At 38.6% G+C, this 22,429-nt stretch overlaps 1 protein-coding gene, 2 long non-coding RNA genes and 1 pseudogene across 5 annotated transcripts in view; 1 reads left to right on the forward strand and 3 right to left on the reverse strand.

Annotated features, from left to right (window-relative positions):
* The window catches only part of LOC130135586 (uncharacterized), a 62,545-nt gene that overhangs the window by 9,666 nt on the left and 30,450 nt on the right, over positions 1 to 22,429 (reverse strand). The gene's annotated exons all lie outside the window — the stretch shown is intronic.
* LOC130135589 (uncharacterized) lies at positions 1,438 to 3,796 on the forward strand. The gene is made up of 3 exons (XR_008814889.1): positions 1,438 to 1,617; positions 3,402 to 3,614; positions 3,678 to 3,796. It is a non-coding gene; the product is annotated as an uncharacterized LOC130135589 (long non-coding RNA).
* The window catches only part of LOC130135585 (disease resistance protein Roq1-like), a 40,642-nt pseudogene continuing 20,687 nt past the window's right edge, over positions 2,475 to 22,429 (reverse strand).
* LOC130135583 (disease resistance protein L6-like) lies at positions 3,120 to 9,469 on the reverse strand. The gene is made up of 5 exons (XM_056305105.1): positions 8,764 to 9,469; positions 7,563 to 8,643; positions 4,558 to 4,848; positions 3,624 to 4,463; positions 3,120 to 3,560 (listed from the first exon to the last, which is right to left on the reverse strand). Exons 1-5 carry the CDS (start codon positions 9,408 to 9,410, stop codon positions 3,132 to 3,134), a joined length of 3,288 nt encoding a protein of 1,095 aa, XP_056161080.1. The 5' UTR covers positions 9,411 to 9,469; the 3' UTR covers positions 3,120 to 3,131.

The raw sequence follows: 22,429 nt of genomic DNA on the forward strand, positions 1-22,429 counted from the left end.
TCCATCCAATTTCTTTAGCTCAAAGCATTCCACGAGCACTAATTCCGACAAAAATTCCAAATCGGTAAGCTTTGGCAACCTTTCCAATTTGAGGCATTCCCAAACGCGAAGCTTCCGTATGCAGTCAACCTGAAGTTAGTTCCCATTAGTTCAGACAACGCTGCAGTTAATTTCCACGCTACCTAGAGAGGGTGATAAAATCAACCTAAACCTGCAATAGGCTCATAAGTCCTGATAATCCTGCTATACATGCTCTACGACTGCTCAGATAACATAAGGAAAATTCATCACCATTGACAAGAAACCTAATCAAAAGCCGCTATAGTTATCTCATTACGCCATAGCAAACTGGTAGAAGAGAATAACTGAGAAGATCTCTGCACCTAACAGGAATCCCAAGCTGATAAATATAACAGGACAACTAAACATGCAGAAAAGCTTGAATTAGTTTCATTTCATTTCCCATGTGTGCAGACATCGAACATCCAAAATCAGACCAACAATAGCAACTCAAAACCTCGAATCACCAGAATGGGCATGCACCAATCACGCCGAGAATCGACCAATGAATAAACCGATCAATCAGCGACAAGAATGGATTAATGTTAAAAGGGGTCCAATCACCTGGAACCACTGACTTCACCAGATTCCTCGCCTCCAACATTCTCTCTCTCTTCCATGATCTCAGCTAGCGGAACATGTGAGCATGGATCTCACTTTCGAATCAGTCGTCCCATCGTCCACCGGAAGAAGACAGACAGACAGAAACAGAGCATCACACCAGATGAGGCATCTTGTGCTCGATATCGGACCACGTCCTCGGTAATTTCTCGAGTGACTCGCACCCACGCCTATCACCTGGACTCTGAAGATATGGCAACCGGAAGCAATGAAGACCCAACATGAAGATCCTTCCTCATTAGCCTAACCAGAAAAGGAACCACTGCCTTCACCAGATTCCTCACAGGACAGCCACGGCAGACGGCCACCGACCGCGCCGTCGTTCCTCAGGTGACCACATCAACACCTGCCGTGAGTGACCCCCTCCGACCAACAACAATCGCAGTACGAACTAGATGAAGCCAAAGCAAAGACGCGAACACAAGTGGCGCCCAGAACAACGACGGTGATGAACTCCATGAAGAAATACGTCTAACAACTCACAAATGCCTAGATCAGACCAAAAGCCAAGAAAACCGATGCAAATCTAGTTCAGGCATTATGTCGAACACATGGGGCGCGCTACCATAACGAGAGATTTTTGGCTCAACCGGAGCTGAAGCCTGCACCGGGACTCTCGACATACAACGTACAATACGCGCAACAAACAAACTGCCTTCACCAGATTCCTCACCAGATTCCTCACCACGTCCTCGGTAATTTATTGAGCGATTCGCACCCATACCTTTGAAAGTAGTTCAGGAATTTACTAGGGCAGCGAATTTCAACTAAGCTTTTGCAATTCCAAACAATCAACACCTTCAGATGCTCCGACTTTGAAAGGTCTAGTACTCGAATGTGCTTGCGCCCAGAGATACCCAAATTTACCAAGGATCCCAATTTTTCAAGGCCTTGTATCGCATGGAGTTTATCTGCCTTTTCATCAAAGTCGTCGAAGTTGTGTATGCGTAGGTCCAACCTTTCGAGGGATTTCAAAGCTTCCAGTCCATCCAATTCCTTCAGCCCATAGCAGCCCTCGAGCTCTAATTCCGACAAATGTTCCAAATCGGAAAGCTTTGGCAACCTTTCCAATTTGGGGCTTCCCGAAACGTGAAGCTTGCGTATGCAGGAGGGAAGCTCTGGGATGCTTTCAAGAGACTTGCAAGATTCAAGGTAGAGATCCTTTAGATGCTCGAGGTGAGAGAGCGATGGGATGCTTTGAAGAGACTTGCAAGAACTAAGGTGGAGCTCCTTTAGATGCTTGAGGTGAGACAGCGATGGCAGCTCATTGCTCCGACAGGTGAGATACATGGATGATAAGCTAACAGGAGGTTTTGGGAGTGACTGAAGCTCTCGACAGTAAAGTAAATCGAGGTGTTCGAGAGTCCCGGTGCAGGCAACAGTCGACTAGCATAGAGTTTGTAACCTTCAAAAAGCAAGACCATCACATTATAGAGGATCCATATAGAGGATGACAGAATGAAAACCAACCATGGAAATAGAAACAAATTCAATGGTGTTTCTGTTTCAACATTAGAAATCAAAAGGTATTTCCTGACTTTGTCAGCAAGACAATAATTATTTTGCTATAATTGGCCAAAAAATGCGAAGTTTTATGTTTTGTGAAGGTTTGAAGCACTGAGCACTGAACAAAAGACACATTGCAAATGCTAAAAACAATAGTATATATGAAAGTTAAAAAGCAAAAGTTCTTCCAAACACACCACAATGTCAGAGCCCGATAAGGAGTAATTCCATTCAACTAGAAAGCTAGCAAAGAAGAAGTAAGGAAAAAATGAACAAGCCATATCACCATCACAACAATTCAGACACTAACGTCCTTTTCCATGTGAAATTAGAAGCCCTCAACACCATTTCACTTCGGTATTAGCTAACTGGGATGAGTGAGGACATCCTTGGAGAATCTTATGAGAAGGAATTTCCACATACTCATGGAGAAAATGCTACTTTGGATCATAGTTACAAACAAAGTCTGGTCATTTCTTCATCAGCTTCCTCATCAACCTCATCAGCTTCCACATCGGATTCCTCATCAACCTCGTTGGCTTCCTCATCAAACTCGTAGTTGAATTGCTCATCGGGTGGGTGGTAAAAAGTCCGGTAATTTCTTGAGTGACTCGCACTCATACGTTTTAAAGAGCTTTAGGGATTTACTAGGGCAGCGAATTTCAACTAAGCTTTTGCAATTCCTAACAATCAACACCTTCAGATGCTCCGACTTTGAAAGGTCCAGTACTTGAATGTGCTTGAGCCCAGAGATATCCAACTCTTCCAGGGATCCCAATTTTTCAAGGCCTCCTATCGCATGGAGATGATCTGCCTTTACATCAAAGTCGCCGAGGATGGAAAACGATGGCCTGCATAGGCGTAACAATCTTAGGGATTTCAAAGCTTCCAATCCATCCAATTCCTTCAGCCCACAGCATTCCAAGAACTCGTAGTTGAATTCCTCATCGGGTGGGTGGTAAAAAGTCTGGGAATTTCTGGAGTGACTTGCACCCATACCTTTCAAAGCGCTTTAGGGATTTACTAGGGCAGCGAATTTCAACTAAGCTTTTGCAATTCCTAACATCCAACTCCTTCAGATGCTCTGACTTTGAAAGGTCCAGTACTTGAATGTGCTTGCGCCCAGAGATATCCAACGCTTCCAAGGATCCCAATTTTTCAAGGCCTCCTATCGCATGGAGATTATCTTCCTCTTCTTCTTCCAATTTTTCAAGGTCTCTGGATAGGCGCAACACTCTTAGGGATTTCAAAGCTTCCAATCCATCCAATTCCTTCAGCCCATAGCAATCCGCGAGCCCTAATTCCGACAAAAATTCCAAATCGGAAAGACTTGGCAACCTTTCCAATTTGGGGCATCCCCAAACGATAAGCTTCTGTATGCAGGAAGGAAGCTCTGGGATGCTCTGAAGAGACGTGCAAGAAAAAAGGTAGAGCACCTGTATGCAGGAGGGAAGATCTGGGATGCTTTGAAGAGACGTGCAAGACCAAAGCGAGAGCTCCTTCAGATGCTTGAGGTGAGAGAGCGATGGCAGCTCATTGCTCCGACAGGTGAGCCACGGGGATGATAAGCTAACAGGAAGTTTTGGGAGTGACTGAAGCTCTCTACAGTCAGATAAACAGAGGTGTTCGAGAGAAGAAAGCTCGCTGATATTTTCGGGCAAGCGAGAAATTTTTGTACCCCATAAACGAAGGGTCTTTAGAGAAGACAATCCACCTTTATCAACATGAATTTCTCCTTCCAGGTCACCGCAGCCGTCGGCATTTAACTCTTGGAGGCTTTGCAGTTTTCCAATAGAGCTCGGTAACCTTTTTATCTTGCTCTCAAGAACCCTTAGAATTTTCAATTTGTTCAATTCTCCAATAGATTCGGGTAATTCCGTAATACCTGTAAATGACAAGTCCAGCTCAATCAACTCTCCCAACTTCCCAATTGAGCTGGGAACTTCAGTTAATAGCCAACATGTCTTGGCACTAAGTGTCTTCAGCTTCTTTAGAGATTCTATACATGGAGGGATTTCTTTTATCCCAGTATGGTCTACGACAAGTTCCTCCAAATGTTCTAGTTCGCCCAGTTGTTCGGGTAACTTATCGAGACTCTTACACCTGCTCAAGTTCAAGGAAACAAGGCGCTTGACATCTCCAATCGAAGGGTCGATTTCCTCCAAATAGGGACAACCTTCCAGGATTAGCATCTCCAAATTTTTAAACGCGGATAGATTAGGGGTGCTCTTCAATCCCCAGCACTCTGAAAGATTGAGAACTTTCAACCTCTCCATCTACAAGAAATAAACATGTTCCAAGATTAGTAGTTAAAAAATAGAATGACTTACCATCAAATGCAACAAAAGAGAAAGCATTTTTCATCTTTACCTTAATTGAACTCCATCCTGTCCAATTTTCACTAATACAGTTTCCACTATATGATAAATCAAGTATGACCAATTTCTTCAAATGAACGTTGGTTGCCTCTAAAGAGTCAAGACAACTCTCCCACTTTAGCCATCTTAATTCAGAAAGTGATCCTTTAAAATCTCCAGCAAAACCCATGACCCTCAAATGAAGGAACTTCAGGTTAGGCATTCTTTTGAAGCTCTCTTGCTTCATGAACTCTTTGGAGCCCTTTTTGTCCAGACATAGTGCCTCAATATTTTCATTTTCCTTCTACAAAAAATAAAATAAAATTGAGGATTGTAAATACCATCCAACCTCCTTTTGTTAGTATACTCTGCATGTTATTGTGGCCGATGCATTTTGTCTACACTTGTAGGAAAAAATATATATATGTGATCTTTTATAATTACATGATCATGTAATACGTCAATTTTCACTCGTATGCCCCAATTTTAATGTTTTATGTGAAATTCATATATGAAGTTAGTCAAGTTTTCTTATAAATTTTGAAATTAAATTTTGTTAAATCCATAGTATTGACAACTAACTAAATATGGTGTCCCTTTGACATATGTGAGAACTGTTACACGTTTCAAAAACAAAAAGTACCTAATCAAACTTATGCATTCATAAAGCATGAAAACTCATTCCCTTCTTGATCATAAAATATTTTTGGTTTTGGCATATTGCTCGATGGAAACAAGAATTTGGTCTATTGAAATGGAGTTTTCGTTTTTGGATATTCAAGCTCAAAGTCAACAACTAATCCTAAGACAAGGGAGAAATTGTCTAATCAATCCTAAACTTATCAATTTTGCGATTTAGTCTTTAGACCTTTCTGTGAAATTTCAATCTAGTCATCCCAGCTAATTTTTACAGGAAATCATTAATGTGATAGTGTGCTATGTAAGACGGTCGCAAATGATAGGATCGTCTGTGATTTCCGACGAAAATTGATCGGAATGATTACATTGAAATTTCGTGCGAAGGTTTATGCCTAAATTAGCAAAATTGATAAGTTTATAACTGAATAAACATCCGCGCAATAGATTTAGGATTGATTAGGTAATTATCCCCTAAGATGAGCGCTATTCAATTAATCATCATTGAATTTTCCCTAATCAGTCATAAAATTTGGCCTGATCCTAAGAATTTGTTCGTGCATTTTTGCATTCACACGTTCATATAAAAATATATAAATTAGTAAATAAACATAAGCGATTATTATCGTTTTCTTCTTTTTGCATTCTCTCATTTATTTTTTTCTCCACCAGTTATCTTATTTGATAAGTTAATTATATATTTTTTCTCCGCTAATATCTAACAATAGATTTTTGTCTCTTCTCTTTGTCGTGTGCACATGCGTAAAGGCACAGTTATACTTACCAAGAAGGCTCGTTCATTACAGAATAGAGGTGGATATCATATTACACTAAAGGCAAATATGAGAGAATACAATTTCTTTCTCCTTTCACTATTCCGTCACGTACTTCCTACAATCATTTACTTTCTTAATTTCGATCTTTGCTTTTTCAGTTTTTGGCTGAAAATTACTTTGTTTGAATACCTAGAAAATCATTTGTCAGTTGTCATTTAGTTTCTTTTGTCGTAATTTACTGTTACTTAATTTTGCACAATGTTGAATTATGTGCTCAAAATACCTACGATTAGAACCATGCATAGCACCGGTATGAACACTAGGACATATTATGAAAACTAAGTAGAATAGCCTATCGAAATCATTTGAGTTTTCATCTTTCATATGAACATGATTGATCCATGATACACGTGTAGAGCTCACAATTAAAACTAAGAAAACGCTAATTATGCCACTTCCTTTATAATTAAGGTATCTTGAACAATCTTCCAACATTCTTTTCATGTAATTTGATAATTTGACTATAAGTTGGTATAGGCGACAATAAAGAAAAGGCAAAGTCGCAATAGAGAATTTGAATTATTTTTCAAGTTATCAACTGACCCAACCATGTTAATAACATAATTATGCATTTCTAGATTACTCAAAAATTTAATATATTTAAAGGCACTTCTTCAATTTTGTTATTAACATTCACCGAGTAATGCAATTTAAACTGAATCTTTAAATTTCTTTGTATTAAGTACATGTGCTTCTGCATTTACATTATCATATTGGATTTACATTGTGAACATGCATAATAAATCCTACAAAACAATTGTATAAATTCATCATACATATAGAACCACTGGACAACATCTTATTACTACCTTCAACCAAAAAAAAAAATTTAAGTTGATAGCCAATAGTTGAGGTGCAAATAATTTAACTGAAATCTTTCTTTTTGTTGATAAAAAGTAGACCTTGCACACGAGCACATTGCACGTATTCACGGTTGGAAATTGAAGATAGAATAATTTATTTGATTCTTGGAGAAGGAGACTATCACATATATCATACAAAAGTAAATTTTCAAGAGTGAAAAAGGTGGATAACATGTGATCCATGTATTTATCCTTACACCAATGTCCTCCCAAAATATATTACTGATATATTTTGGGAAGATAGAATAAAAGACAACAAAGTAATGATCAACAGTAAAGCTATTGTCGTTTGGTTGAATAACATAAATCAATCGGCATGAAGTTATAAAGACTCTCGTGCGATATAGGGTGTGATGAACTGGATTTACAAGTGGCATAAGGTAAATTTTCAAACCCGTGTGATGCTCGGTCTTCAACAAGTAATATGGTAAGAAGCAGTGACAAATCTGCTAGAAAACGATGTTAAAACGACAAAAGAGCAAAATCCTCTTATGAGCCTCATAATCACGAGTGCAAACTTTTCACGGACTAAAGGCCGAAATTGGATGTAGCTTTTACCAAGAAAATGCTAACAACATGTTTAGAATGGTCAAAGACATAGAGAAAAAGAAAAATAACAATTATGGTTTGAGGGACTAACATTAGAGAACATGGGAGAGGCCAAAAGGAGACATAATTGTTACCTTGCGTTCTAGAACTTTCATGGCTTCCTCGTCCCATAGCCTGCTGCGTTTCCACGGCTTCTTATCTACCAGACGGGCGATAACTCTACCTAGATCTCTTAATTGATCATGCATTATGAACTCATTGTTATCATTGCACTTTATTAACATACGTTGAGTCATTTTTGCCAATGCAGATAGCGGATATAATTCAAGATCATCCCACATGTAGATGGCGAATCTTTTATCAGTTCCAATGAAAAAACATGCTATGTCAAGAAAGATTTGTTGTTCGTTAGATTCTAACACATCATAACTTATCCTCAACTTTTGTTGTACTGTCATATCAGGTGCCTTTGTGACTTTCTTCAGCATTTCTCTCCATTTTCTTTCATCTTCTTCTCCTTTGAGAAGTGAACCTATAACCATGAGAGCTAAGGGAAGCCCTCCTGTGGTGGCAACAATATCAGTACAGATAGTCGCGAGTTCTTTGGAAGGTTGTTTGCCTTCAAATGCATATCTACTAAACAGAAGCAAAGAGTCTTCGCGATTCAGTTCTTTGAGTTCATACTCATATTCAGACTTCAAGAGAGCCTTATCTCGACTTGTAACAATGATCCTACTTCCTGACATGAAACTACAACCTCCAATCAATTTATCGAGGTGGTCTTGACAATCCACATCATCAATAAGAATAAGTACCTTCTTTTCTGTGCAACGGGATCGGATCGTATTTATTCCTATATCATAATTCGGCACTTGATAGTCATGAAGTTTTAATACATCTGAGATCAATCGAGATTGCACATGCTCGATACCTTTGCCATTAATTGTTTCTCTAACATCCTTGAGAAAGCTCCGACACTCGAATTTGTTAAAAAGTTTGTTATAGATAATCGTAGCCAGAGTTGTCTTACCAATGCCGCCGATCCCATAAATCCCAATAATACGAGTGTCTGGACGATCAGTATCCATCAATTTCATAACCTCAGCCACACGATCATCAATTCCAACCAAGTTCACAGGAAGACATGGTTGAAAATCATGTTGCTGGTCTCGCATTATTATTTCTACGAGTTTATTTACTAATTCCGCTTCATGCCTATCAAACGACACAACACATGACAACTTATTAATGGCTCCACAAAACAAGGATTAAGGATGATAAATAGAAAAATTCTTCTTTCGACGAGGATCAATTAAAAGAAGTTAAACGACGTACCCATCAGCAAATTTCCCTGATTCAAATACTCTAGAATCAACTGCTTTTCTGAGCGCTTCCGGTCCTCGTTGCTTGACATCCTCCTCAAAACGATGCATTCTGTTACTGAAGGCCTTTCCAAATTTTCCCCGCATGTGTTTCACATCCTTGGGTTCCAGTCCGTAAAGCACGGGCAAGACTATTTGTCCTTTGCTTTCCTCGCACTCCATAATATGAACGAGTTCGCGGAGGCACCATTCGCTAGCAGCATAATTTTCTGAGATGATTGGGATTAAAACCTTAGAGTGCTTGATTGCACTGAGAAGATTATCAGCAATTGGCTCACCAAAGCGGAGGCTCTCATCATCTCTGAACACGAAGTTTGGACTGTGCAGGCCCACTTCTACGAGTCTATGGTAGAGGTGATCGGTGAAGCTTTTATGAGTATCGGAACCTCTAAAGCTCAAGAATACGTAGTAATTGTTTCCTATCGCAGAGGTGGACGAAGCAGATGGCTCGGAATCACTTCGTTCTGGCGAGGTCGAGGATCTAGAGGCTCCAGTATCCTCGGGTTGTCCGCAAAGGATGGTCGTCCTCTTCTTTTTACCAATGAAGTACCGTGCCACAAAGATAAGAACGGGTATGAAATAATGCCAGGAAAGTCTCATTGTGCTCTTTCAAGGTGGGCGAAAGTACTGCAGTTTCCTTGTCAACAGAGAGGTTACTGGACTATCCCTGCGCCACATTTATAGCGTCTCTGGTAAAGAGGTAGAAGGGAAAGCAGGAGGCAAGGCATGATTACTCCTCGACTATTTAAGTATATTTTAATCTCTCATAATACCCCGGTCATTTCATGCATTTCATGTATTCACACTTGGAATCTGGAGATGCTTCAAATTGACTCAAAACAAACTACTCACGCGTTGCCTTCTTGTGGTCCAAACTCCTCCTCATCCTCGACGTTGGCTTCTCGGCAATATCCGATGAATGATAATTGCATTCACTGCTCCAAGCGCGCCTTTCCTTTCCACTTCTTGGAGCCTTCCTCTTACGCGTGCTTAGTCATGGCCTTTTAGGAATTATCAGGTGACGGTTCTATCTCAAAGCTGAATGGAATCGAGACGAGCTGATTTTCTTACCATTTATATCAGCAGTTCAGTTTGCCCGAGCTTCGCATGGGTGCATCGGGTTTATTTTATTGTCATTTTTCACCGTAACGTTAGTACCGTGTCAAAAAGCAAGGAAAAAAAAAGAAATAAAAGAACTTGATGGTTACATTGTCGCTGTGATCATCTTACCATTACAGTGGCCTAGCACGGAAAAAGTCTTCTGAAATAGATTATAGGAAATAATCATTCGAGAAGTATGTTGGTCATCATGAAAATAAGAGCTTTTCGTAATATTATAAGTGAAACATCTATAATTTGGCCAAAAGAAAAAGTGAAATATTTAAAAGCGAACATTAGTCGAAAATTTATTAATTTCACTCGTGATTCACTATATTCACCGATAAGTGTTTTTGGAATGATGAGCTTTTACATGAATATAAAACTTACATTGTAATTAAAACTAAAACATTCCTTACTCCGCTGATTATCACAAAATTGAATCTTGTTTGATAAATTACCGATTTCACTGGAAACTTACTATATTTATCATTAGGTTTTTATTTGAGGGGCAAATTTCTAAAGATGTTCATAACTTACTATTGCATTTGTTGGCTTTGTTTGTAAATTACAATTAGTGTAGCTAACCAATTGCACGGTTTTACCATAAAATAAGACAGTTATGTTTTTTGCCCAACTTGATAGCAGTAATAGGTAAATTACTTAATTTCTCACTTTTGGCAACACGTTAAATTTTCCCATATTTTAAATCCCTGATGAATTCAGGTGTTTCCTAAATGCTTGTAACAAGTTAAATTTAGTCAATTATTCCAAACTTCCCCATTGAATCGAGGATCCAATAGAGACAATAATCACCATCTCGTTACCGAAAAGCACTCGTCAATTATTTTTCTCATCCGGTCCTACCAATCTTTTTTTCCGAGTCTCCAAGGGCATCATGAACCCCTTCTTTTTTGAGTCGACGTGAAACGCACCGGTTGCCGGTCCAAAAGAAAAAGGGAAAAAGCTGAAAGCACCGAAACAATCGGTACATTTCCAGGAACTTCCGCGCGAAGTATTTGTCCTCTTATTGAACCGTGCAGCGGGGGCATCATTGGATCTAGAAATCAATGTTGCCAAGAAATCAATCTTGTAAGGAGTGTAATATGGGCCCAGTTATTTTCCTTTTTTTTCAATTTTCTTCCTGTCGTTGTTCTTTCACACACAAACACCTTTTTAATTTATTTCTTCAAGAAAACCCACGATTACACCCCTCCCCCCTCTCTCTCTCTCTCTCTCTCTCGTTGTGGTCTCGCACGAAAGGAGTAGTGGGTTCTTTCGGTAGGAAAGAAAAGGAAAAATAACGAAAATAAATTAAAGAAAAAGGAAGGATAAAGGGAAAGAGAAGGAATGGTGGGGGGGTTTCTACAATGCCAAAAGCCAACAAGGTACTCCTTTAACTTAGCACAAAAATAATTTGTAATTCACTATAGATGTGATGCGAGATGTGACACAAATGCAACAAATAAAATCCCATCATCATCGGTAATCCATCATCAATTAAACCATCGATGCGTGACATATTAAAAATTTATCTTTTAATAAACGGTGTTTATTATTGGCAAAATCATTATAGATTATGTAGGATATATAACTTATTTATCTCACAAAAACATGTGCACAAGTACATGTTGACGGAAAAAAGCTAGCAATGTTAATGAACATAACAAAATACAAATTTGGGTTAGACAGCAGGGGGTGCGACTTTTTGAAGTTTGAGATTTGACAAACACCGACTTCAAAGTTATGAAGAATAGAATGAAACATTCCCTAAAATGTAAGAATGAGATCTCGCATTCTTTTTCCAAACATTGAGCAAGAGTGTCATCATAATGTATATAATTTGAAGTGATTTTCCTCATTGTCAAGTGATGTCACTTTTTCTTTCGTACCTAGTTGGAAAAAATTTCCTCAAACTATATGTTTGATTGGTAACCTTAATTAAAATTAAATATGATTGATGTTTATATTTGTAACTCATTAATCAGAGAGATTGCATATAATTGGTGCATGGAGAGGGCGCCTCTAAGGTGTAGACATGTGGCCACCCAATTTTCCCGAAAAAAGTATCACCAAATATTTATAACTTACTCCGAGCATCAGTATTGCTCGTTGGTTTTCTTTTGAACTTCTTTTCAATTTCTTATTTACTTGGAAAAGAAAGTCAAGTCAAGGACCACATGGATAGGTAGGTTCACTGCACCTTCCGCATAATGCTGTGGAAATTACGCCTGCAATAATTGCCCTTTGCCTTTTATTTTCTAATTATGTTATTAATAGAAAAAGCAAGCCAAGTCGAAGTCAAGCCGTGCTTGCTTTCAAACTACGCACCTTCCGCGCAATGCTGCGGAAATTACGCGTGCAATAATTTGCTCTTTTCGCAGCGTCGCAATAGTTTGATTAGTTGAAGTGTCTTGGACTGTTAGATGGCAAGAACTCAGCATCCTTCAAACATGCACAGTAGAGAGTGTTGTAATGTCATTTCTCTTTAAACTTTTTATCATTGTAATGTGTTCGATTTCCGACTAATTTTATCTGGATGGACTAAATTAACAAATTGTTAAAAGATTTAAACTAAACTAGCAAATTGTGATGTAGAGGATTGTCAGGCCTCGTCAACGGCCGTAGAGGTCATCAGCCTAAGTGAGGGCGACCCTTGCCCTCGCTGACATCGAACACATTACAATGATAAAAAGTTTAGAGAGAAATGACATTACAACACTGCTAATCTATAATGATTAGCCAAATTTGTATTTTGTTATGTTCGTTAACATTACTAGCTTTTTTCCGTCAACATGTACTTGTGCACATGTTTTTGTGAGATAAATAAGTTATATATCCTACATAATCTATAATGATTTTGCCAATAATAAACACCGTTTATTAAAAGATAAATTTTTAATATGGCACGCATTGATGGTTTAATTGATGATGGATTACCGATGATGATGGGATTTTATTTGTTGCATTTGTGTCACATCTCGCATCACATCTATAGTGAATTACAAATTATTTTTGTGCTAAGTTAAAGGAGTACCTTGTTGGCTTTTTTGGCATTGTAGAAATCATATTTACAGAAAGAATAGTACATCTCCTTTAGGATGCTTTCTTTTCCACACCACCCCCCCCAACCATTCCTTCTCTTTCCCTTTATCCTTCCTTTTTCTTTAATTTATTTTCGTTATTTTTCCTTTTCTTTCCTACCGAAAGAACCCACTACTCCTTTCGTGCGAGGCCACAACGAGAGAGAGAGAGAGGGGGGGGGGGGGGGGGGGTGTTAATCGTGGGTTTTCTTGAAGAAATAAATTAAAAAGGTGTTTGTGTGTGAAAGAAAAACGACAAGAAGAAAATTGAAAAAAAAGGAAAATAACCCCATATTACTCCTTACAAGCCACGAGTGGAGTTGTATCTCAATTAGATCGGAATGAAAAATGACCAAAACCACTTCATTTACAGTTAATTTAGTGAAGGATGATGAATGGTGATCTCGTGATTAGAGTCACAAGCAATGCATTGTGACAATTAATTACACCCTACACTGCATCTATTGGAGGCTTTTTCTATCATTGTATTTTACAAATTGAAAAATCTGTCTTTCTATCTCATGAATCGAGGACACACGCCTATCTCTCTCCCTTTCCTCTTTTCCTTTTCTTCTACTCAATGTCCATGAACAGATGCGGTGAAACTCAGAGGCCTCTCTACTTCACTCACTAAACCTGCAGTCCCTCCGTCTCATCTTGAATTCAGAGTGCTTGAGTGAGCTGTAAAGAAACACACATAATATATTATCTGAGTGCTCCCAAGGCACTTTGTCACTTTCCTCATCCGTTCGTACCGCTCTTCTTTCCATGTCTGCAAAGTCACGAGCCTCTTCTTTTTGGCATCAATGTGAAACACGCTGATCTCCTCCAGCTGTTCAAAAGAAAAAAAAAAAGGAAAAGAGGCTTAAACCACCCGAGCAAATCTGTACGTTCCCCGAATCGTCCGTCCGAAGTTTTGTCCGAATAGGTTTAATTCACTCTAATTCAAGTTCTGTGCAGAACCCGTAGAAATTGACAAGAGATAACGTAATCCTTATCTTCGACGAAAACAATTATCACAAATTGACATCTACTTGTCAAGGCTACTGACTATCTCTGCGCCATCTTTGTAGCGTCGCTGGTAAAGAGGGAGATGGGAAATCTGGAGACAAGGCAGGAAGATGAAGTAAATTTGTCATTTCATATATTTTATATGTTCGGATTGGGAATTTGAGATGCCTTCTTATAGTCTAAAAGCAAGGTGAAAAATAGGAAGAAAAAGAACATAATAGCTATACCGATACTAATTATATTCATATGCCTCTTGAACTAAAATTAAAAATTAGTTCAATTACAGTGGAAAAGCAAAAGGAAAATTTTTCAAAGAAAAGTAAGATAGATGTCACTCATGGAAAGTGTCATATATCAGCCACCATTGAAAGTATTTTGGAGAACCATTTTTACATTTATCTAATAAGATAGATCCGCTATATCGATTTTAGATCTATATGCGAAACCTATTTCATTATATAAGTATAATTCATTGCTCTAACGAATTATGCTCTCTTTTGTGTGCAAGCACGTCGACAATTTACTTGTAACTAATTTATGGACTTTAATAAAATGAAAAAGGATATTAAATTTAACTGTTGGACTCTCATGTTCTCAGTTCTCTTTGATTTTTGGCCCAAATGATGCCACCAATTTTGCGAGTTTTTAAATTGGACAACTAACCATAATGCCCCGGACAAAGCAAATTCAATTCAGTCGACCATTCTAACCTCTCAAATGAAGAGGGAGTACAATAGAGACGACGATCACCATCCCATTACTAAAAAGCATAGATTCATCAATTAATTTTCTCATCCGCCCCACCTACTACTCTTTCTTTCCGAGCCTCCAACGCGCCATCAACCTCTCATTTTTTGGTTTCAGTCAATGTGAAACACACTGAGTTTGCCACCAGCTGTCCGGTGGCCTTCATTCCTCCGATTCAACACTTTCGCACTGCATATTCACATTGAATTATCCACCAGAAATCTTGTCTTCCACGGAAACATTTATTAGAAATCAACGTCGACCTGCCTAAAGGGCACTACTTGGGACTTGGGAGAAATGCCATAAATGCTTTCCAAAGAAAATGAAAGATGAGGAGCTCCCGAAAGTCATACGTGAAAGCTAAAACAACATAATGTTTTACCGACCTTGAATTGCATCACGTAGCATCCGACCAGCTATTTTTAAGGTTTACTGAAAAATCTCAGTTAATCCAACGAGAGTGCTTCGATCCTAAAGTGGTTAGCTCAAAAGCGATGTGCTCTGCCAATCCATGTCATCCCTACATCTGTTGAGTTTTGGACTTTAATAAAGAGAGCGCGAGAGTAATGAAAATGAAAAAAGAAGAAAAAAATTGAATTGCTTTCATCTAAACCTTTTCAAGTGTCAGCACAAAAAAAAAAGTGTCGGCACAATGCAAATATGTTTTTTTTTGGTCTGTACGCAAAGGTCCTTCCATGGTCCCTAGACGATGGAAATGTAGACCGTGAAATTGGTTCTGTTAAGTACTTGGTCGACAAGTCCAGCTAGGAACATTCTAGGAAAATTACAATCCTTCACAGAGAAGTCATGAAGAAAAAGTTACTTCAAAGTAGCGAGCACCGAAAATTACCATTCATAAAAATTTACTAATGATAGAAGCCTCGTGACCGAAAATTACCATTCATAAAAATTTACTAATGATAGAAGCCTCGTGGTCGCAAGCACTTGCAGAGAATTGCGATCTCATTCTCATAGATAAGAAAAAAGCGGAAAAGTGAATTGATGAATTTTCTATATATTTCAATATACGTTGAAAAAGAATACATGAGCATATTTATAAGCTTTATTATATGACTATTTAGGATAACATATTAATCAAGATATGCACAATCAAATAAAGATGCATACACAATGTTGAGACATATAAAGAATCAACATAATTATCATAATATCTATAACATAAAGAAATCCCTAATTATCTTTCACATCATATACGGAATTTATCTACTAGTAATAGATAGATCCGTCGCTAATACATGCACATGAGGAGAACAATGATTTCACTGGTGAAATTACTAACCATAAGAATCCCCAAGGGCCAAGGTATGAGCATTTCGAGGAAAATTACAATCTCATAGAAAAATTAGCAAAGATAGGACTTTTAAGTTATGAGAACTAACGAAAATTCTTTCAAAAAGTAGCTAAGACAGGTACATCCAATTTACAAACACTTGAAAAATATTATTGTCCTTATGAAAGATTTGCTACTAAATAGGTATTGTTGAATATATGTGGCCGATTGTGGAGAATTGGACAATCGGGATCTTATGGACAATCTATAAGAAAGAAGCATGTTGCAAGCTTTGCTGTTGGATGTAGAGGATTGTAAATATCAGCACAAGGCATTGCCTGAACATGACAGGAATAAACTGTCATGAAACTACACCACCCAACCCCCTTCTGTTAGTATTTTCTCTGCACTTATAGAAAAGCATCTGTGATCTTTTTTTTTTTTGCTAGGAATTAAGATTTTCATTGCAAACAAAGCATTACAAAAAGGATGCATAACCTACATTAGAGCGATATATAAAAGAAGACTCGGCTAGTATAATATTTTTAACTCTAGACGGGAGATCATGGAAAAGAAAAAAAGGATGTGGTGCCTATATGAGTAGAGGCCCAATTTGCAAGTGCATGAGCAGCTCCATTCTTGATCTACGGGTCCAGTCCGAGCTCCAACCTGAATTGTGCTAAAATTGAAAGCGAGAATATGCAACAAAAGGCTGAATTCTCCAAGGGCAAAGACCCTTTTATTGTATGGCATCAATTAAGACCTTACAATCGCTTTCAAAAATTACTTTTCGAATGCCCAGGGACTGAGCATAATTGTAGGCGAGAAGGAGAGCTGCTGCTTCCACTTCCATCGGCGAGTTCCATCGTCCTCTCCTTGTCCAAGCTTGGACTACTAATCCGCTAGCCAATCGTGCAATGATACCTATGGCTCCTTTGTTATATTTCCACGCACCATCTACATTAAATTTGAGCTCTTGATCTTATGGTGGGAGCCAAGTGTCTATTCCTACCCCAATCGAATTGGCTTCTGAACTTGTTGCGACTGTGTTTTCTTCCCTGAAATTGTTCGAGAATTCCATGAACTCCTGTAAAAGCAACTGAATTGCCTGGGAAGGATTTGGAACAGCTTGATCATGAGCATTTGTGATCTATTTTCCCATTACAATGCTCTCTCTCTCTCTCTCTCTCTCTCTCTCTCTCTCTCTCTCTCTCTCTCTCTCTCTCTCTCTCTACTATTATGGAAAGTTTTGAGCAGGAAATGATTACTTGACTGTCCCCTGCGCCAAGTCTTCGGCGTCGCTGGCAAAGAGCAAGACTGGAAAGCAAAAGGCAAGGCAAGATATGTTCAGATTGGCAAATCTAGAGGTGTCTTCTAAGAAATTATGCTTCTCTGTTTCGGGTGCCAGTACGTCGTCAATTCGCTTTTAATTAATTTATGGACTTTAATACATGGTGAAAGATATTTAATTTAATTGTCTGATGCTCATGTTCTTACTTCCCTTCTTTGAATTTTGGCGCAAAAGATGTTAGTACTATTGGTTTTGCGAGTTTTTAATTTGGACAACTAATCATAATGTCCTGTACGTAGCAAAATTTTCGCACAATACTCATTTGAGTACCACAATATGTTTTTCAACCACTTGACTATACAATGCAAACTCGAGTGTTATAATTTTTTTTTTCCGATCATTTGAGTGCGATATAACTTATTAATCGATCACTTAAGTGTCATAAAATTTTTAAAATGTTTGCCACAAGTGCTATGTCACATCGGATTTTCGGCGCTTGGGTGAACATCTTTAAAAAAAATTGGCACTTAAGTGATCGATTAAAAGTTATAAACTCAAGTGGTTGAAAAAAAAAATTATAATACTCAAGTGAACGTTGCACGAAAGTTATAACAATTGTGGTGTTTTCTCCCTGCATTACCCTCATGGGGCTAAAAGTGGAGCAGTAATAGTTTCCAAATGAGCAGCAAGATTAATGCCCGAAAATGAAGGCATTGGAAAGCCTCGGAGTAGAAGCTGATAGAGCTTCGCAGATAGAGAGAAAAAGCGAGAGCTGGCTCTTCTGTCGAGTGCTCGTTCGTTTGAGCTTTGTTCGCTTTACCATCTGATTTTTGACGTGCGCTCTTTTTGTTGTTCTTGATAAAATTCCAAAAAATGGCCCAAAGTACTCTGATTTTCTCAAATAAGGGCCCAAAATGGACCTTGTTTTAAATAAGGGCCTGAAGTAGCCATGATTGTTTCAAATAAGGGCCTGAAATGGTCATACTTGTTTCAAATAAGGGTCTTACCTCACCGGTCACCGGCCGGCCAAATTTTCCGACCAATCAGGGGCATTTTAGTCCAAATCTTTTTTTTTCTCTTTTTCTTTCCTTTTTTCTTTTCTCTTCCAGTCTTCTTCCTCATTGCTGCCGGCCACCGGCGTAGCCCGCGGGCGAGGGCCACCCTCGCCGGCCACAGGTGAGGCGGGGGAGCCCGTCCCTCGCGGCTGAGGTTGACCCTCGCCCGATCCGGCGAGGGTCGGCCTTGCCTTGGGCCGACGAGGGCCTAGCCGACCCTCGCCGGATCTGGCGAGGATGGCCTCACCCGCCACCGGCGAGGGCTTGCAAGCCCTCACCGGATCGGGCGAGGGCCACCCTCGCCCAGCCCCTGCGGACTTTGCCGGTGGCCGGCCGGCCGGCCCCCAGGGATGAGGGGATGAGGAAGAAGACCAAAAAATAGGAAAGAAAAAAGAAAAAAAAGGAAAGAAAAAGAAAGATAAAAAGGAAAAAAGCCAAATTACGAAAATACCCTTAATCGCCGCAAAGTCAGGCCCTTGTTTAAAACAAATATATCCATTTTAAGCCCTTATTTGAGACAAACATAACCATTCCGGGCTCTTATTTCAAACAAGATCCACTTCGGATCCTTATTTGAAATAATGTTCACTTGGGGCTCTTATTTGAAAAATTGAAGGCACTTCGAGCACTTTTTTGACATTTTCTAGATCACCTTTCCTTTTTTTTTTATTTACTTCCCCAATAACTTCTCTTCCTTTTTTTTTTTTTTGCAATTTCTACTTCGAGATGCAAATCGATCAGAGGGGAAAATATAGGAAAATTTATAAATAAATAAATAGTCGAGGATTTAGCTGTGGTTGGGGCCCACCCCTTTATGCGGAGTGAAAGACTTTTCGTTTGCTGACTTCATTTGAACTTGATAATGGGTGGGGCCCACCGCTTTTGGAGGGCGAAAAGCCAAATGTCCAAATTCGAGTCTTTTCACCCATCAACGCCTGTAGCTAATGCTTCTCATTACGCGAAACGTCGTAGTTTTGGTGGGACCTTTACTCCATCTAATTAATCTAGCGAAAATTGTTTGAAAAGTCCTAAATTTATTATATTTTTATCAATTTAATTATAAATATTTTAATTTATCAATTAAAAATTAAATATTTTTGCATTTTGCTAATTGAATAAATTCGATCAATTTTAACTGAAATCGCCACCTCACCAGTCGCGACCAAGGATTACAACCCTTGCCAGCACCCAAAAAGGGCTTCACGACCCTTGCCCAATGAGCAACCGTTGCCTGTGGTTGGTGAGGGTCGGCCAGCCCTTGCTTGTGACAGACAAGGGTTGATCGACAACCTTCGCCGAATTTTATAGAGAAAAAGGAGAGGAATGAATGAAAAAAGAAAAATAAAAAAATAAAATTTACAAAAGAAATTGCGTTTGTTGATGTGGAGGTGAAGCTAAAAATAAAATGTACAAAATGAAGGATGAGGAGCTCTTGACGTGGACATGAAGCTAAGGTTCCTAAAGTTTAGGATTTTGTCTTGCAGATTTCTAAAGATGTTGATAATTTGCTATTGCGTTTGTTGGCCTTATTTGTAAATTACTGTCGGCATACCTAACCAATTACACCGTTTTACCATATAACAAGACTGAGTTATGTTTTTTCACAACTTGCCAGGAATAATAGGTAAATTACTTAATTTCTCACTTTCAGTAATATGCTAAATTTTCCCATATTTCAAATCCCCGATGAATTTAGTTGTTTCCTAAATATTTGTACATGACAAGTTTAATTCAGCCAATCATTCGAACTTCCCAATTGGATCGGGGATTCGATACAGACGACAATCACCGTCGCATTACCGATAAGTATTCATCAATTATTTTCTCATCCGTCCCTATCACTCTTTCTTTCCGAGTCTCCCAGGGCATCGTGAACCTCTTCTTTCTAGAGTCAATGTGAAACGCGCATGTTGCAAGTCCCCAAAGAAAAAGGGAAAAAGCTTAAAGCACCGACACGATCAGTACGTTACCAGAAACGTGCGCGTGAAGTATTTGTCCTCTAATTGAACCGTGCAACTGAGGCACCATTGGATCTAGAAATCAACGTCTATAGGCTACTGTGTAGCAGTAGTGAGTCTAACGGTAGGGACCTATTTGGAAGACACAATGAACTTTCACAAGAAAATGAAGGATGAGGAGCTCTTGACGTGTTCGTGAAGCTAAGGTTCCCAAAGTTTAGGATTTTGTCTTTCAAAATTTGCGGGCTTCAATCTTCATGGCTGAACGTGTGAATCTTTTGTTCAGGAATTTTGACTACACATTTCAAAAAATCTTGTTCCAAAAGCAAAGGTTCCTAAAGCAGTAGATTGGTGCCTATAAATAGGGCATCTGAAATCTTCAGAATGCAAAGCTTCACAAGTAATAAAAAAAAAAAGAGAGTTGGCTCATCTGTCCTTGAAGGAAAGAAATGTTCTTACTTCTTTGCTTTAACTTTTGGCTCGACTGTTCTAAGTAATATTGACTTTTTGCAATTTTCTAATGATAAACGGTTTTAATTTTGGGATGTTCCGCTTATTTATAATTTTTCTTGAGCCAAAAGTGCAATCTTTGAAAGGAAGCAAGTAACGCAAAATATGACATGATCTAAAATTGAAGGAAAAAAAGAGGTCGAAAAGCAAGGCGACTTAGGTGGCCACATGTCTGCACCTTAGAGGCTCCCTCTCCATGCACCACCAATAATTGATGAGTTATAAATATAGACATCATCCATATTTAATTTTAGTTAAGTTTGCATATTGGGACTTCTATAAGTTGAACACCGATCAAAGATATAGTTGGAGGTAATTTTTTTCCAACTACGTATGGAGGAAAAAGTGACATCGCTTAACAATGAGGAAAATCACTTCAAATTAGATACATAATGATGACACTCTTAGGTTCCATGCATTTGGAAGAAGAATGTGAGATCTCATTCTAACATTTTAGGAAATGTTTCATTCTACCCTTCATAAATTTGAAGTTGGTGCATCTTAAATCTCAAACTTCAAAAAGCCGCGTCTCCATTCCATCTAACCCAAACTTGTATTTTGTTATACTCATTAACACCGCTAACCTTTTTCCATTAATATGTACTGTGCACGTCTTTAAGGGATGAATAAGTTACATATTTTATATAATCTAAAATGCTTTTGCTGAATGATATACACCCTTTATAAAAAGATAAATTCTTAATATGGCGAGCATCAATTGTTTAATTGGTGATGGATTACCCATAATGATGAAATGTCATTTTGTTGCATTCGCATCACATCTCGCGTCACATTCATAGTGAATTACAAATATATCTTCACGCTAAGTTAAAGGAATACCTTGTTGGCTTTTTTAGCTTTGAAATAAACATATTTACTAAATGAATAGTTCATCTCCTTTCGAATGCTCTCTTTTCCATTTCTCCCCTTTTCTCCCTTCTTTTCCTTTCATTTATTTTCATTAGATATCCTTTTCTTTCCTACCGAAAGAACCTTCGTCCTCCTTTCGGGCGTGGCCACAGAGAGAGAGAGAGAGAGAGAGAGAAAAGTGAGTGTGGATTTTCTTGAAGAAATATTTTTTTTTTAAAAAGGTTGTGTTTGGGTGTGAAAGAACAACGACAAGAAGAAAATTGAAGAGAAAAAAAAGAGGAAAATTACCCCATATCTACACCTTACAAGTCACAAGTGGGGTTATATCTCAATTACATATGAATAAAAAATGACCAAAACCTCTTCATTCACAGTTAATTTGGTGGAGGATGATGAGTCATAAGCAATGCCTCGCAACATGTAATTACACCCTACGCTGCATCGGTTGGTGGCCTTTTTCTATCATTATACTTCGCAAATGGAAAAATCGGTCTTTCTATCATAATTATTGGGGAGCTTTGTCACTTTCATCGTCCGTCCGTTCCACTCTTCTTTTTCCGGTCTGCAAAGCCACAGACTACTTTTTGGCGTCAATGGGAAACATGCTGGTTGCCTCCAACTGTTCAAAAGAAAAAAAGAAAAGAGGCTTAAAGCATCCGCATCAATCATTATGTTCACCGAAATTGTCCACCTGAAGTTTTGCTC

Source organism: Syzygium oleosum, unplaced genomic scaffold (assembly GCF_021117445.2).
Source record: "Syzygium oleosum isolate NSW1041296 unplaced genomic scaffold, Sole_v2.1 Sole_v2.35, whole genome shotgun sequence".
Taxonomy (NCBI): Eukaryota; Viridiplantae; Streptophyta; class Magnoliopsida; order Myrtales; family Myrtaceae; genus Syzygium; species Syzygium oleosum.

Excerpts from the sequence above, each read along its gene's own strand:
- LOC130135583 (XM_056305105.1), bottom strand. The coding sequence starts at position 9,410 with ATGAGACTTTCCTGGCATTATTTCATACCCGTTCTTATCTTTGTGGCA. Across the intron at positions 4,849-7,562 it reads TGAAAGTTCTAGAACGCAAG|AAGGAAAATGAAAATATTGA; the intron begins GTAACAATTATG and ends TATTTTTTGTAG. Across the intron at positions 3,561-3,623 it reads ATCTTCCCTCCTGCATACAG|AAGCTTATCGTTTGGGGATG; the intron begins GTGCTCTACCTT and ends TCCTGCATACAG.